General features: G+C 41.4%; 1 protein-coding gene across 3 annotated transcripts; it reads right to left on the bottom strand.

Annotated features, from left to right (window-relative positions):
• Window positions 1–219: 219 nt before the first annotated feature.
• Window positions 220–14,440, bottom strand: MOSPD1 (motile sperm domain containing 1). Of its 3 annotated transcripts, none has more exons than XM_059483084.1 (6): window positions 14,328–14,440; window positions 8,902–9,158; window positions 8,640–8,715; window positions 5,721–5,947; window positions 3,620–3,781; window positions 220–1,280 (listed from the first exon to the last, which is right to left on the bottom strand). In XM_059483084.1, exons 2-6 carry the CDS (start codon window positions 9,053–9,055, stop codon window positions 1,249–1,251), a joined length of 651 nt encoding a protein of 216 aa, XP_059339067.1. In that variant the 5' UTR covers window positions 9,056–9,158; window positions 14,328–14,440; the 3' UTR covers window positions 220–1,248. The 3 variants fall into 3 exon arrangements, with proteins under 3 accessions (XP_059339067.1, XP_059339068.1, XP_059339069.1); XM_059483085.1 differs by lacking the exon at window positions 14,328–14,440 and adding an exon at window positions 14,082–14,162; XM_059483086.1 differs by lacking the exon at window positions 14,328–14,440 and adding an exon at window positions 13,043–13,578.
• Between the last annotated feature and the right edge of the window lie 2,896 nt (window positions 14,441–17,336).

Genomic DNA, 17,336 nt, shown 5'->3' with positions numbered 1-17,336 from the left:
GACTCTATCATCTGATGCTGATCGATGGATGACACAATCCCAGCTCTTCTGAGAATCAAACTGGAGTAGCATTGTACAAGAAAAAATGTAGTGGTTAACAACTTTTTACAACTTTTTTCAACTTCTCTTTCTCCTTTTTTTTTTTTTTAAGAAACACTTTTTTCATGGCTTTTTGTGTTTCCATGCATAAGCAGAAAAGTGACCCAAAACATGCGGGGGAAAGGTTTGATTTCCAAACTTTATTATTCATATCAGAGCATACTCTATAGACTTCTTACAAACAAAGATTTGTCTGTATGAATCCAATGCAGTAATAGCTGCCCTTTTAGAATTAACATCTCGACAATGAAATGTCAAATAAAGGGAAATACTTGTTGTATGAAACAAGATTAATGTTCACCTCAAATATGAAACTGGCATTTAAGCAGGAGTTTCTGACAGAAAAGAAGTTCCTGTGGTAGCTGTGGGGGGAGGGATGTAGAGAAATGCCTTTGCTATTTCACTTAGTTTGGTCTCTAAAATAGAGAAAATGATTAATTTTGTATTAGTATGAGTTCAGCTTCCATTAATGCCACTTCCATGCATCCCTAAGAAATGAAGGATCTGATTACAGAACTTGGTTTTATTGTCTAGTAATTGTGGTACAAAATGACTGTTGCAAGAAATTATTTCCCCAGGTAAGAAAATGAGCACTCAATGATATATTGGTAATGATGAAGTAAGAAATTTGAGAATTACTTCTTCACCTAAAATTCATGGTTTATTTCAGTTCCACTGATGGAATTTTTCATTTTTCTTCAATGATCAGTCACGACTCTCACCCCTTGGTATGTATATACAGAAGTGTTATGTGCCAGCCTCAGCAGGTACATCCACAAACCAAATGAGCGTTTTTACAGGAGACAGTTTGCTTTTATAGTGATCACGCACTGATGTGAACATAGACTAAAAATAACAAATGTTGTTTTAATAAGGATTTTTTACAGTAGGCATAGATATAAAAGTTTTTTTCAAATTATTTTCACAGGTATCACTGAACATTTCATAGCTGTCTGTTACAGAAGCACCACCAAGTGCTTTGAGTCTTTCATTTATTATACACAGTTAAAATATATTACACTTCTGAAGGTATCTTAAATCACTGAACAGTTTTGCTAGCATCTTAATGAGCCAAATGGGAGTAAAAGGCAGTCCACATTCATGATGTGAATATACAGTAAGGTGTTTGACATCCTATGAACTCATTGCTCATGTTCTCAAAATAACCATGGTGATGAGACCTGAAAGACAAGAATTAAGAACTAAACACTTCTATTTCACTCAAAATAAAACATTTAAAATAGTTTACCCTGTCAAAGGCCAGAAAATATGGTAGAAGTGCACAAATGCATGCAGAATGCACTTATATACACACTTAAATATTAGAAGTATTGCTCCAAATTTTGACATAGTCAAAAATCAACACTGATGTGTGGTGTATCTAATAACTGAATGTCAAAGAAGGTAGAAATACTCCAAACAATTATTGCCCTCTCTGCTGGAAAATCTTAGCACTGAACTTTTGACTGAGCTAACTGTAACACCAAACCCCATTCCTCATGGGGGCCAGTTATGGGCAGGGTCATTGGAATGCTGAATCATCAGTAAGGCAGATCAGTTGAAGGCTCCAAGGCTTTTTTCTGCTCTGTGAATAATAACTGATCAAAGATCAGTTTTAACAAAGATGTTAAGCTTCCTTGTCAATTTGCAGAGAGAGCTTTCAACAGACTCTTTGTTGTGACCTTTAGAGAGGGAGGAAAAAAAGGACTGCTCTGATAGAGGTTAAAAACTATTAAAACCAGATGAAAACAGGAAGCAGGGGCTAATAAACCTACCCACGACACACTGAAAAGTTCATTTTAATTATATGCTGATACAGGAAAAAGTACAAATCTGCAGGTTTTAGCCATGGGTTATATTGCACAAGGTGAGGTAGATGGAAGAACACAAGGGCTCCCTGAATTCCAGTTTTATGTAACATCAAAATAACAATTTATCAGTTCTTGAGCAATCTCACTTTCTTGCAGGCTCAGATGATGTCACTCTAACAGCTTTTCACTGCAGAAAGCTCAGCTAAAACCTACAGATCTCACCATGGATAAAGACATTTCTGAGACTGTTTTATCTCCTGCCACTCCACACTGATGGAACTTGGCTACTTTATGAAGATGGTGAAGGCAGAAGCACAGTCTTCCATTAGATCAGCAATTTATCCCTTAAAGAGGAACTACAGCTCAGCTATTTATCAAGGTCTGTACTGGTTCAGACAATCAGTGCTCCCACAGCTGCTGGATCCTTAGCTTGGATCAATTCCATCACCTCAGAGGAACAGCAGAGGCTTCTGCAGAACAGCCTGCACCACTTGTACAGGGCCCTCAGACAATAAAGGGCTTAACTCACTTCTGTAAATCAGATACTTCTCAAATATCATAGACTCCTGTTGGTGTGGTATAACAACCCTTTCCAATTAAATGCTCCACAATCCAGTTGTACTTCCTTGTGGAACAAAGTGGTTTCAACTCCTCAAGAGCAATTGACTTTCTGCATGAGCAAGAGCTGCACACAAAAGAATCTGTCCATGAACGCTAAAAGCACTGCCAGCAAAGAAGTCAAAACCTCTCAAAACTTCATAGGGAATCTAGAAATAAGTTCAGTTCTTGCAAAAGTATAAAGTCAAAAGGCTTAAAACTGACACCAGCAGAACCTGGAGTAATTTTCAAAAGCAGAGATAAAAACCAAGTGAGGATTACTGCAAGGTCCTGATCTGAGAATCCATCAGCATCAGCCTGGGCAAAGAGCCACAAGTGAGATTTCAAACCACTTCAGCAGATGGACCTTTGTGAGTCAGCAGTGTGCATGAACCACCAGAACTTGCACCTTTCCCCACCACTACCTCACCTCTAGCTATCAGTTTGGAGCTGCCTAGCTCTTTTCCTTTAAATCCTCATTTCTGCCAGGTAGTGGGAGAGGAGAACTGAGTTTAGTGGGACTGTTCTTCAAATCTGAAACAGTTATAGAGAAATAGTCATAACAAATGAAATGTGAAACTCATCCATGCTAGCTAATGCAGAGCAAGTTACAAATCAGGAAGAACTGGGGATGGTAGTGGTCTCAGACAGGGTTTACAACAACTTACTGCTACACATATCAACTCCTTGTTAAACAGGCACTGAGAATCAAGTCTTGAAAAACAGCTCAGGGGGCTAGAGAGAAACACAATAACACATTCTACATTCTGCAAGAGATTAACTACTGCTATGCAAGGGTAAGAAACAGCACATTCCGTTCAGGTGTGTTGGCAGATGACTGTTACTGGCCCATCATCAAATAAAGCTGAAATTAGCATGTAGGGGCCTGTGTGCAATAGGTATCAACTCAAATCTGGTCTAAAACACTTACAGTAACTAACTTACCCTGCTATCACCATGGCTACAAATTAAGATGTAAGCTGAGATGCAAAACAAAACCTAATGTGATGCTTTGTTTCCATCCAGTTTCCCAAGGCTGCTGGCAGAGACAGGTAAAATTTCCAAACTCACAGATTTTGCAGGAAAATGTTTCTAAAATCCAAAGTACTCACCTAAAACATAAGCAGCTACTAACTTTTGATTCACACTTAAGTGGAGGTAGAGAGGCACCAGGGATTCCATTTCCCCCAATGTAGGTAGCATTAGTGCTGCAACACACACCACTCCAAGGAAGACTGTGAGTAAACTAGGTCCCGACGAGGCAGTTCTGTTTTCTGAAAAGCAACGAAGTCCCAATTGTAAAGAAGATCTAAATAATATAAACATTAAATATTCTGCAAAAATGCCTGCAGTACATGGGAGCTGAGATATCCTCAGATTTTCCTTTTTGCTCTGCAGTTTGCAGGGAGTGGAAGCCAAGTCTTAAACCCACCCTTCTAAACCTCCTGCATTCTGCAGTGGAGGAGGCTGCTCCCCGTTCTGATGCTGGAACTTGTTTTCACATGACTTCCCAAACCACTCCCTTGTGGAGGAACAGAGCCTGCCAGGCCCAGTTGCTATATATACACACTCAGGACAGCTGGATGGCTCAGCAATGCTGAGGTTTCCCTGTGCATCCTGACTCCCTTCCTTGATATGTTCCTTCAGTGATCAGTAATCCATCACTTAGAGCACCCAAAAGACCTGCAGAGGCAGGTAACTGCTCACACCTCCTGAACAAAACCTGCCTGCAGCAGGAGCACAGGTTCTTGGGCCAGATGAGCTCCCCTTCATTCTTTACAGGGTTCAAGGGCTATACCTGAGCCAGTCAGCTTAGATGCTACAAATCAGTAAAATTTGAATCTTACTTGAAAAAGTGTGAGAGTGAACCACTCTGACAGTCCAGTATTACCAGAATAAGAAAATGCAAACCACAGACAATAAAGAGTCCTTCACAGTCTTTATTGTCCTGCAGTTTAACAGCTGGAACCTACTCAAAGGCCCACTGTGTCATCTTTGAAAAGAGCTGTTAACATGTTAGCTGAATACCTCTAAACAAATCCTTATTACCACTGGAAAATAGCCAATGTTTTTATCAACTTCTATCCTCAGAAACCAGCAATACGTGCTCTATTTTAATTCCATAAATCTTATTTCCAGGTTGCAAAACTGCAGTTTCTTTGTTTACTGCTGCTTCTTTTACTGCAATATACCACAGTCAATGAGGTTTCTAAGCAGAGAAACAGCATTTGGAATAAGACCAGTATGAGATTGTTCAGGGTGGCTTAGGCCCTCTGTCCTGGATCAACTATCACAGGAACATTTTGTTCTGTGAGCCCAGAGACCTTTGTAGGTTTGCTTTAACTGTGTATCCTACTAATATCTATTATGAAGGGTTTTTTTAATAAAAGGTGTTTCACCAGCCAACAAACTCAGTATAAATAGTGAAACATCCACTTTAACAACATGAATACTGTCAAGGAGGTTCATCTATTTTCTGGAATTGGTTTTTGTTGTCCTGAAAAATATAACAGTGACAAGAACATTTCAGTATGAATCAGTAAAAGTAAGAAGAATGTAGACCATCAAGAATCAGTTTAGATTCATTTCAGGTACAACTTGACACTTTATATCCTATCCCTTCAATTTAACTGTCTGGCCCAGGTTTTCAAGACTGTTGATTCACTTCCTCAATGTGTGTATGAAACACACAGAGTTTTCAGCCACCAACTGTGCTCTTCTGTTCTTGTGGGACAGACAAAGCACAGGGCACAGAACAAGGAGCACTTTAGAAGATGTTCTGGCAATATTTCCTGCTCATCAGGAAATGGGGGATTAAGGGTTTGGAACAAACTCACAAGGGGCATATGTTTTGAAAGAGCCCAAGGGAAAAAGTAACTAGCATCCTTTCACAGATAAATTCCCATTGTCTGTGTGAGAACTCCTGCTCCAGAGAACAGTGGATGTGCTCTCCAAGGTATGACACACAAACACAGGGCAGCAAAGAGCCTTGATTGATCAAGACAGCATAAACAGAATAGCCACAGTTTGGGTTCCTGAATACTGTCATTCTCAAGTGATAAAGACAGCAGTCTTACAGGTAGGCAAAATGAATTATTTAAAAAAATATTTTAAAATGTATTTCTTTTTAATTTAAAAAATGTTTTTGAGTCTAGTCATTTGAGCTATTCAAAACTGATTCAGAACATAAGAGTGGAAAAAGATATCAGCTACCTGGTTGACACAAAGTCTGCTCAAAAAAGACACTTTCAGCCAGGTGTTCTTTTATTCGTTTTTCCTCCTCTTCCTTTTGTTGTTGTTGTTCCTTTGCAGATGGAAGCAGAGTAGCAATAATCTCCTTTTTCCCCAATGCTTTCCTCTGGCTCTGCTCAGAAACTTGGAGACGGAATTTATCTATGACACCATAGTAAGAAGCCCGAACGTCTCTGTGACGAATCACACTGCAGGAAAACAACATTTTCAAACAGATGAACTGCTAAGAATCATGCCTATTGAGAATTACATTCTATATATCACAAAGTCTGCCCTCTGCCCCCCCTCCTTCAGATAAACTGGAATAATCCAGACCTCCTCCACCACTCAATGTTCTTGAAGACTTGATCTTACCTCCTCTCTTCCCTCCTTATGTTTACTTTAATTCCCAAACATAAATGCTCTTGGCCAGTTAAGTTTTTATCTCAAGCCCATCTTTACCCCTGCTGCCAATTGATGAAAAATGAATTATCTGAAAGATGCCCCCTCCTCCTTTATCAAAGTTGTTTGATGCTGGCCAGTGATTTTAAAAGGACTGAGGGGACTGCAGTGGCCAGGTGTTTGGCAAGCAACAGTCCAGCTTCTGGAGGAAACCAGGCTCAAAGCTTTACAATTCTGCTTTCTCAGAAGCAAAACTCATTTTCCCTCTATAGACAAGAGTCAGTTAGGGATTTTCAAAATCAGAAACCCACCACTGAGAGCATGTTTGGAACCTATAAAAAGCACAGCTTTAAAATAGCACTGATCAACAGCAAAACAGACCTCTGAGCAGTGCTGTGCTCAACTGCCTCTTCTTTGCATTTGTGATTCATCATGAGAATACATATCTAGCTTTGAAAAGCTACAACATTTGGGTTTTGAAGTGATATCAGCTCTTAGGGTAAATAAGGATTTCAACTATTTTTCCAGATATTTTTTGTTAAAGGTTATTCTAAGTTTCCAAGATAACAGCAGTTGATCTGAAGAACATACATACAAAGAAGCAGGTAGTCATCTCATGAGAGGGAAAAAATGACTGTACCCTTAGAAACACAGAATAGGAGTCTTAAAATTGCTTCAAAAAACCAATGTTTGTGATACTGTATACATTAAAATGCTGCAGGAAATGGATTTTTGTTTTTCAGTCCTTTTTTAAAGGAACTATATCACATCAAGATATCTACAAGCATGAGCACGTAGCCAGTGCTTGCAACTGGTAACTGGTTTGAATGGACTATTCACCACAGAAACAGAGACCAAGTCATCCCCTCAGCAAGAGGCTGCAGTGATGTTTTATGTCACTCCAGAGGCAAAGGACAGTGCCTATGACAGGCTTCCAGCAAGTGGAGTGTTGGCTGGGCAACTGCCTTCACTAAAACAAAAGGCTTTTTCCCCCCACAAGCCTAATTCATCCAGCTCTCAGCATATCAGCACAGCAGATCAACTCTGATTTCTTCCTTTAACACTTCCTTTTAAATTGGTGTTCCTACTCCTAGTGCCATGGTACCAACTACCAACCTAAACAGAATCTTTACATAACACTGTGCTAGGAGAACATGTATCTGCTGCCAAGCAAGGAGATATTTTCTGCAGACCCTTATAAACAGATACATTCTCCTGTTTCTTTTTAGAGATCATTGCATAATTGGAAGCTCTGTAGAATATCTGTTTATCTGGCAAATGGCCACACTTGCATAGTACTGCTCATATCCTAGCAGTAAACACTGTCCTTAGACAGCAACCACTGGAGTGGGATGGGGGGTTTTGCTGCACAGAAAAATCCCCTTGGAACATGTGTCTGCCTTATTTTCCTTTATTTAATAAAACCCATTTGTTTCACCAAATGTAATCAAGCTTGTGTAAATGTCTTCTGAAGAATGGAATAGCTCACTGGTACACTGGTATATTCTGACCTGTTTAGTTCTATTTTTAGCATTGCTGCCCCTGCTTACTGAAACCTTCCAGTTTCATGTTCTAAACTTCCTTTCTATTTAGTGAGTCTTTGGAATTTTTCAAATTGCACCTAAAGAAAATAGTCTATAGAAATAAAGAGCCATTCCCCAAGAACAGTTATTATTTATCTGACAAAGGGTTTCTGTATATGGCCATTTGTTAGACAGAGAGTCCAGGTGGTGTTTTACAGTTTGGAAAATGTCTATTCAAAAAGTTCAGTCTGCTCTTTTAGGTACTTCAGATTTTCTTCAGCTGTATCTGTACATTAGCACAGAAATAATGTGGCAAATAGAATATAAAAAGAGTTGGTCTATTTTAGCTTTTACACCTACTCTGTTTCAGCAGCCTACAGACCCTGTACATCACTGTGGTCACTTAAGCAGCCTCCTTCTGTTCTGAGTTACTGAGCTGAGACCTGACAGGAGAGATAAAGGGTAGGCACAGAGATCCGAGAATGAGATGGGTGGTCAGGGTAAAAGGTAGGCAAAACTACCTTTATTTACATGGCCCAGGGAAACGTGCTTAGTAGAACTGCACACATTTCTATTTTACTAATCTGTAAAGAAATATTTCTCACAAACAAATCTCAACCCTGGGGGTTTTGCTTTTCTTGTTATTTCTAACAAAAAGGTTCTCAGAGAAGGCTCATATTACTCTCACTCCTGGTTTACAAACTACATTACAAGATGCATTTACTGGCATTTTATTTATGCCCAAAGGCAAAATTAAAGAAGGATATATCTCCAGTATTGTAATACCTCTGCTCTAGAGGGACAGAACAGCAAAAATCAGAACCACAAGTATATACAGGAGATTAGGAAAACATATATTTCTCCAACTTATGTATTATAACATGCATGCTGTCATTTACAATCTCTTAAATAACAAAGGAAATTAAGGTAATAAAATGTTGTATATTAGGAAAAAACCCAACCAACTTCTACTTACATATCAACACAGCACTGAGGCTTCACTGCACCAGTAGCATCCACCACCGCATATTTATTTGGAGTTGTACAAAGAACTGCAAGGAAAAGGACAGGAGTGGTAACAAATCATGAACTAATACATCACCAGTTCAGCAACAGATACATGTAGAGAGACATGTAGAGTTTGGTTTTGGCACAGATATGATTTTTACATTAATTATAATTGGACTGTTCAAGATCATCAACTAGCCCTTAAATAGAACTTAACCTAAGAAACCCACCTTTGAATTTTAAGGCAAACTCATAGGGGTTATATAGAGTCAACACCTGCTTGTGTGTTGACTGGTCATCTGCATAAAATATAAGTTCTGTAGGAAAAACAAAAACAGGAAGATTTCCTTCCACTAACTCTGGCTGTCTTTTTTGTTGCTGCATTGGCACTGAATCCTCCTTGTTGCTTCTTGTGTTCTTATGCTTTTGTATCCTCAGAGACTTCAGCTTTTGAATCGTTTAAGAATTCCAAAGCATTTTGGCAATTCTAAAGGAAAAAAAGGGGGAAAAAAAGAGAAAAGGCAAGAAGATTATTTCCATAAGTCTGTACTAAACTGAGGCAATTAACAAAGGTGCAAAAATATAAAACATGATGCTTGACTATGAATCTACCTCTACTTAGGCTCCTTCAAAAATACTGAAATAGAAAAACAATATTTGCATTGGGCTTCCGTCTATTTAACAAATTGCTACAAAATAAATGGATAAGCACCTCTCCAGTGTATCATGGCACATCTGGGGGCCCAGTCCATGACTAGGGCTGCTTATGCTGGGTCCTTGCAACACAAACCCAACAATGACAGCAGAAAGAAATCCCATCCTTGCCTCAGGACAGCAACACATCAGAACCACGAGGGCAGAAATGAGGAAATGCAAGGACACTGAGGCAGCAGGAGTCACTGTTTGGGCAGGAACCTTTCCATGGGGATGACCTCCCTGGATGAGGTATAACAGGTTAGGAATCTCCTCACCTAGGCAGCCAGGTATGTCAAATCCCAGGGACTCAGAGCAAAGGAATGGGGAACACCTTCACGTCTTGTTTAAACCAAACTCCCTGCTCCAACTGCATAGTTACAGGTAATAAATGGAAAAATAACTGGGATGAGTAACAGCAAACAGATTTGGGATTCACTGCTTTATTAAGACATTACAGGTACTCTACCACCTCTACCCAAAGTACAATCATCACAATTCTCCCTCTGCCACCCCCCACAGTTCTGTTTTATTTTGAGTGACATTCCAGAACTAAAACCAGAACCAATGACCAAACCAAGAAACAATCCCAAATGTAATTCATAAAATAAAATTAAGGCCAGACTCCTCAGCACACATACCATTGACTCAACACATGACAGAGAGAACAAAGTCTTTCTCTTCCCCCAAAAAGGTCATATTTTACTGCAGCTTCTATAGATTAATTATCAAACTGAAGGTGTCCTTTGAGGTCTAACTTTATAGCAAAAAGTATTAAAACAACAAAAAGTTCCTACTAACTCATTAGATGTCATTTCCACTTCCCATAGAGCTTTTAAAAATAAGGTACATTTTACCTGTTCTCCAGCTCAATACACTGGATAGGTGCACCTTAAAGAATTTATCTTCTGACATTTCTAGCAGCAAATAGCCCAAACATTATGAACAATCAAAAACAAACACTTGTTTCCGCATTCTAAACATCACAACGATCACATTTCCAAGCACCAGATACATATTCCATACTTGAAACATGACACACATTCATGTGTTTACAAAGTACATCTGTCATACCATCAGGTTTACAGGTTCTGATTCTTATTCACAAACTAAGCTTTTAATTTTATTTATTTAGTTATTAAAATAGCAAATTATCCCGGTAGAATTCAAGTTCATGGATCTCACAGGAATGTCTTTCCCCATGATCCAGCTCCTTTTCAGAGCACAGGTTTGTTTCCACTTCACTGAAATGCTACTAATAATATTCTGAAAACAAATCCCCAATGACAGTGTTCCAAGCTGATGTTCTGTTACCTTATTAAGAAGAGTCTAGAAAAAGAAATGGCTCTCTAAGTGGCAATTTGGGTTCTGAGTGCTTCTTGGAATTACAGTGAAGCCCTTTTGTTTCAGAAGAATCAACAAACTCTGGAATGACTTTGCACAGCAAGTGTCAGTATTATTTCTTGAACAGCTTCATGCACTATTGCAAAGTGAGTTTCCTTGTTCCAGTCAAACATGTTAAGACTATATGAAAAGCTAATGTGGAAAAACTGCCAGCATGCAGGAATACAAAATACCTTTTGATGCTTGTCATAGGCAGAAGATGATTTATTTAAATTTCTTATACCAAAGTTAGCTCAATGCAGTAAGAATATGTTGAAATCTTTGGTTCTCATATCTATCTACACTTTGCACACCATATGTAACAGAAATACAGGCAAATTTTGACATTAACAAAAGGGATTTTTTTCAAATAAATGTTTTCAGCTACCATTAAACCAACAGCAAGCTACTGCTACACAACTTAATTGACTATGCTTAATAAAATCTTCAAGTATTATTTATAATAATCAGTATGATTTTGATGCTTTAGCTTTTTATTTAAACACTGCATGTTTCATTCCAATTCCTGGCTTCATCTCACATCTTCAGTTTCTTCAGCTCAGTCCATGGCAAGTGTTCAGTGTCCAAAACCCCACAATTCTCAGTATCAGAGGAGATATGGATCACTATGCCTATCAAAAGGCTCATTTTTGTTACACATCTGTGTAAAACACTGTGCAAACCTCCCAGGTTCCCAAAACCTGCATGTGGAAAGCCACCAATCTTAAAAAAGAATATCCCATTATTGCTTCCTTTTCCTATTTAACTTGGCTGGATGAGGAGCTACTTGCCCCAACTTACAAAAGTCATGTCTGGCAGGCCCATAGCAACACATCTGTGTCATTCAGGGTATAAATTTCTGCATTCCTAAGCAAGCAAATCAGCATCCTTTTTTGGGACAACAGCTTTAGCTTAGAAGTCACCTTGCTGGGACATCTCACCAAGTGACAGCAGTAAAAGCACATTTCCCAAAGACTGATGGATAAACCACACACGTGATAGGGAGATGTGATGGTTTAGTACTGATACTCTTGATAACAGCACACCCTTCCCATCAACGAGAAGCTGGCAACAGAGGAAGTTTGTATCACCACAACTTCTTTGCCCAAATTAACCCCACAGCAGCTCTAATGGTGAGAACAAGGTCATGTACCCCAGAGAGTTCATGAACAGAAACCCAGCTGCTGCTCTTCTGCATCCCCACTGCACCACAACCACTGAATTTTGTGGTCAACAGTCACCACGATTACTTGCAGCACATAAAGGTAAGCACAAGCAAATCTGTCCCAGCCCAGGATCTGCGGTGTCAGCCTGTGATCTGCACTGCACAGATGGGCTTCTCCCAGGATGGAATTCCCACAGGAGCAGGGATCTGTCACAGGTAACATTTGCCAGGGCCAGCGTGCAGCACCTGAACAATGCCAGCTCACTTCCCAGCGCCCTTTGAAGTCCTGACAAACAATTGTCACTGGTATTTTTGCAGCACAATAGGGATCTTTCCTCCATGAAGTTACTAAATATATACTGCTGGTGTCACAATAGCACAGATCTGCCAGTGTTTCCTTTGAAATCCCTTTCTTCATAAATTTAACTTGACAGAGAAAAACACAAAGTGAAATGTAACTTCTCTCCAGGGTCAGAAATAACATCCATTGTGATTTGTTTTTACTTAACAAGTATCTGTTGAATAAATAAATCAACTGAGGAACTTTTTTGTTCCCATTTTAACTTCCAACAGCCTCATCACCATGGCTTCCCAGGGCATTTGTTGGTTGTTTTTCTTCATAACAACTGCAAATAACTCTACAGAATGTCATCAGGTAAACACTTCATTCAGAAGAAAACCTCTTTACAGTCATGCCTCCACACTGCTGCTTTAAAAGTTGCCTAACTACAGTGTAATCTACTTTTGTTACATCTCATGATCTACCTCCTAAATCTACACAAGTCTTTCCACACTTTATACTCAGTAAAACTGATGTTTTTTGAGCATATATTTACCAAATAAACCACAAAGCCTTCAAAATTCCTTCCTATGCCAAGCTGAGCAATGACCTTAAGCTACATGCAAATGCAGCATGGGAACTGAAGCACACCATAAACATTTTGTTTCTCCAAAATGTTTTGAAGGCCTCAACGAGCACTTACGCAAATCAATGTTTAAACTACCTGCAATTATTTGGGAGCGTCACTCAATGATGAGAGCAAAGAGCCAGCAGCCAGGATGGCTGGATTCCATTGTTGCTAACTCTGTCACTGACACTCCATGACCTTGAGCAAGTTGGTTAACCTCACCTCAATTTGCTGATCTATGAAGGCGCACACATTCTACAAAGTATTTCAGTAGGCGGAAGGTCCCCTCTGAACCCGCAGAACCGCTCTGATACTTTGCAAAACTGCTACTGTTTACCCCTCCACAGGATGATGAGAAATGTCACCAGTAACTGTGTCCAGGATGCTGTAAAATGAAATAGTCTCAGAGCATTAACTATTTCCATGGATGACCACATGCATAAATCATGCTGACACTGACAGCAAAATTTATTAGGACCACATTATTGTTTTAAATGCTGAAAAGGTGACTAACAAAAGGAAATACCTAAATACAACTAAGACGCATGAAAAGCAGTGAAAAATTAAGTTACAGCTGTGCATTGCTTCTGATCCATTCTGCTACAGGCTCGCAAGGATCCTAGAGAAGACATTCAAGGGCACATGTGCTTTAGTCTTTATTTCCCCACTTTAAGTTTGTGTTCAATGCACTAAACTGGCTGATTTTTAAACGTGTGTTGTGCTCATTAGCGCTGCGTGGCCCCAAACCGCCCCGGCTTAACAGAGGGGAGCACTCTGCCCTGGGAGAGGGACGGGAGCCAAGGCGTTCCGAGCCGTGCCTGCTGCCGGCAGGGCACGGCGGTAATTGCACACTCTTAATTGATCCTCTTTGTTCTCCAGCGAGGAGCGGCAGCGATACGGGCAGAGGCAGCTGCGCGATAACGGCGCCTCCCGCAGCCGGCCCGGCCCCGCCGCACCGCCCCCGGCCCGGCCCCGCTCCGCCGCCCCTCGGAGCGACCCCCGGCCCCGCCGCCAGCCCCGCACCGCCCGCAGCGAGCCCCGGCCCCGCGGGGCAGCGGCTCCAGGCCGGAACCTCGGAGCGCGGCCGCCGCCCCGCTCCCCGTCCCGGCCCCGCCGCGCTCCCGCAGGGCCTGCGGAGGGCAGGGGCGGTAGACCCGGCCCGCGGGGACGCGCGGCCTGGGACAGGCCAGGCCGGGCCGGGCCGCGGGTGTCGCTCCGCTCGCCCGCCCCGTGCCCGCTGTCACCCCCCGGCCCGACTCACCCGCCCGGGGCCGCTGGTGCGGGCTGGCGCGGCGCCCCTTTGTCCGCCCGTCACTGCGGGCAGCGCTGGGGCTGCTGGGACCGACCGGCCGCCGCCGCGTCACCGCCCCGCCCGCCGCCCGCCCCCGCCGCCATGTCGGGGCTGCCCCGGCACGCCGGGCTCCGGCGGGCTCGGTACCGCGGCCTTCGGCGCTGCTCCGGCAGCACCGCCGGCTCCCCGGGCAGTGGCCAGCCCGGCGCCTCTCACCTGCGGGAGGTGTTTTTAATGATACTGCGCCTCATGGCACGGCTCCCGGGGTCTGGCCCCGTCCCGGAGGGGCTCCTGCCCCTCTCCCGGCTCCCGTGTGTTCTGCCCTGCGGGCTCGCCCCGATGCCGCCCATGGCGGGCGGGTCCCGCTGGAAGGATGGGCCAGTGTCACCCCCGGGCCGAGCCGGAGCGGGAGGGTTTGCGAGCGAACACCCAGGCGTGACCGCCTGCTCAGCCAGCAGCACGGCTTAAACGGGACACGCAGTCCCTGTAAACACTTCCATGCTCGTGCCTTTGTTCTTTATTCCTCTTATTTACTTAATGTGCTTTCATTCAGCTAGGAACTTTGTGGACTTCAGCTCGTAGTGTGCATTATCCACTATATCATGTGAGTTATCCACTATACCATCTTCCTTTGCTTTCTTCCCCAACTTCCCCTCTGTATAATATAAACAAATTCATGTATAATCACCACCCAGTATCACCCCAAACTTCAACATCTTTAGTACAGCAAAATGTTTTTGTTGCAAGTCAAGTGGATAATTAAGGTTTATGTTGAGCCACCCAGTACAGGATTGCAAAATCTTTTACCCATTACCAAGCTTTACCCTTCAGTGAAATGAACACACGTCCGTGGTGAAATAAACACAGCAGCCATGAGTGTTTCACAATAACATCATTAAACAATCCAGAACGGGAAGTAACATATTTAAATAATGGAAGACATTAAATAAAGAAATTCTAAAAAGTATATTTTCCAACTTAGGCAAGGTGTGTGTTATAGCACTCATTTTTTCTGCAGATCTAATGGTTCATTAAGAAGTTCAGTCTTTCAGCCACAAATTACATAATATTGTTAAATTATTATATAGAGAAATCATAATTTTTTCTTGAATTTCTGAAAATGTATGCAGTGAAAACTGGCAAAATATTTTCTTTCCCGATGAGCGTAAATCATTTCAGATGTTTACATGTTTAAAAATAAACTGGAATTCTTGTTTTTAAAAAGATTATCAAACTTCAGCCTTTCAGGATTTCAGAAAATTATTAGGATTTTACTGAGTATTAATCCAATGGAGGGTGCTCCTCATTTTGGAAACCTGTCTCAGAAGAAGCAGCAGACATAAACATGCTTCAGAGATATTCAAATTAATAACAAACAGAATGATCAAATAAAAACATAATCTTAAATGGCTAGACTTAAAAGCACATTAATTAGACAAATTGGTATTTTCCAGTTCATCCAGTTCATTTACAAAGTTCAGACTCTCTAAAAGCAGATATTATGTCTGCCTCTGTAAGCTTCCCAGGACCCAACTTTTTTCAGTCACATTTGATAAGGCTTGCATCCCCCTGTTGAAAACTGAGCTGGTCTCCTTCCTCTCTCACCCATGCTGTGAGTTACCTAAAAGCATTGGCTAGTCTTCTGTTACATAAAATATTGCCTCCTTATAGCATGAAACCTGACAGTGTGTGTGCAGAGATGAAATGCTCCTGAATGACTCTGTGGTGGTTTTGGTTGCTGTGGTGATTATCCATCTGTTTAAATACTTCTTATGGGAGATTCACAACTCATTTATCATGGGAAAGATTTACCTAAGTTGTCAGAAACACAGCATTATGCCTGACTCCTGTCATTTCTGACTTGATTAGTAAAATAGTCCACTTTTTCTGTCATGGCACAAGGACATGGTGCAGCATTTCTAACAGAGGGTACCAGCCTGGGTTCTGTATTCAGCACTAGCCCAGAGGGCCTGGGACATTGGCACTGTGCAGCTGCAGAGGGTGACTGCAAACACTTCATGAGGAGCCTCCTTTATTGAATCCTCAGTCTGAAGAAGTCACACGGATTAAATTGTATTTTTACAAAATCTGATGTGAAAACAACGAGCAGATAGGAGAGAGCTAAACACTTTATATATCTGAATCTTACCTATGGCTCATAATGCATTTAATTCTTACTAATCAGTATGCTTAATGTGATGTTTTGGGGTTTTTTTGACAGTTCCCCTCTCCATGGCACAATGTGGCAGATCCTCTTTGGCTTTGAATTAAGTCAGGAAAGGGAGTGGCATGTCTGACTTTCCATTTGGCCTCATGTTGTCTTTCTGTAGAAAATTATTGGAGTTTTATTTCTAATTACTACCAATTTATTAAAAAGTCTCCATAACAAATATTTTTTTACTTTTAAAGACTAGCAGAAGAAACAATACTGCATTTAAACTACCACCCTAAAGCAGCATACATGTTCTGACTTACAATAGATGCAAGAATTGTTTACCCTAAATTGTCTGAGCTGTTTGTGTAACTTTAATTCACCAGCAAAAAGTGTTTTGGTTTTTTTGACTTGCTTATGTGGCAGGTTTTCAAATTTCCCCCCTCCAGTGGCAGTGAGCTGTATTTCCATTCCCTGTCACTGGGGACTTAAACGAACTTGTGTGTATTTTTTGTTTCAGGTTGTTTGTTTTTATGACTAATGATGTGGACCTTGGGAGCCACATATCACAGCACCATTGAGGAAATATCTAGACTTCTTTTAAAATGTAATCCTTTCCAGGGCATGCCTCTACAGGAGAGTTAAAGACAGCTCGAAGCTCTCTCTGCCACGCTCTCCACTGGCTGGAGCCAAGCCAGTTCCATCTTAGGAATCTTTTAGCTCAAATCTCTGCCTGTGCTGCTGGGTCCCTGAGGTGTGCCTATGGACACAGTGAGCACAGCATGCCCGAGAGCCACATTTGCTGCAGAACAGATAAAATTATTTGAGGAAAATGCATCTTAAAGTGTTGCTGGCTTTAAAATACTCAATGTAAACAAGGGCAGGTTTCATGCATGCTCAGTGAATAAGGCTAAGTGTAAGATCTAAGGGATCAAGTCCCTATCAGATCTCATACTGAGTGAATTTTGCCCAAAATGTGTTTGCATTACACCTCAGGCAGGCATCAGGGTTCACTTCCTTGTACTTGGTGTCTTATGGTTCTTCATGTGGGAGCTCCTGACGTACTGTGCTCC

Source organism: Ammospiza nelsoni, chromosome 15, assembly GCF_027579445.1.
Source record: "Ammospiza nelsoni isolate bAmmNel1 chromosome 15, bAmmNel1.pri, whole genome shotgun sequence".
NCBI lineage: Eukaryota > Metazoa > Chordata > Aves > Passeriformes > Passerellidae > Ammospiza > Ammospiza nelsoni.
The sequence above is the reverse complement of the archived record's forward strand: the minus strand, read 5'-3'. Positions and strand labels throughout refer to the sequence as shown.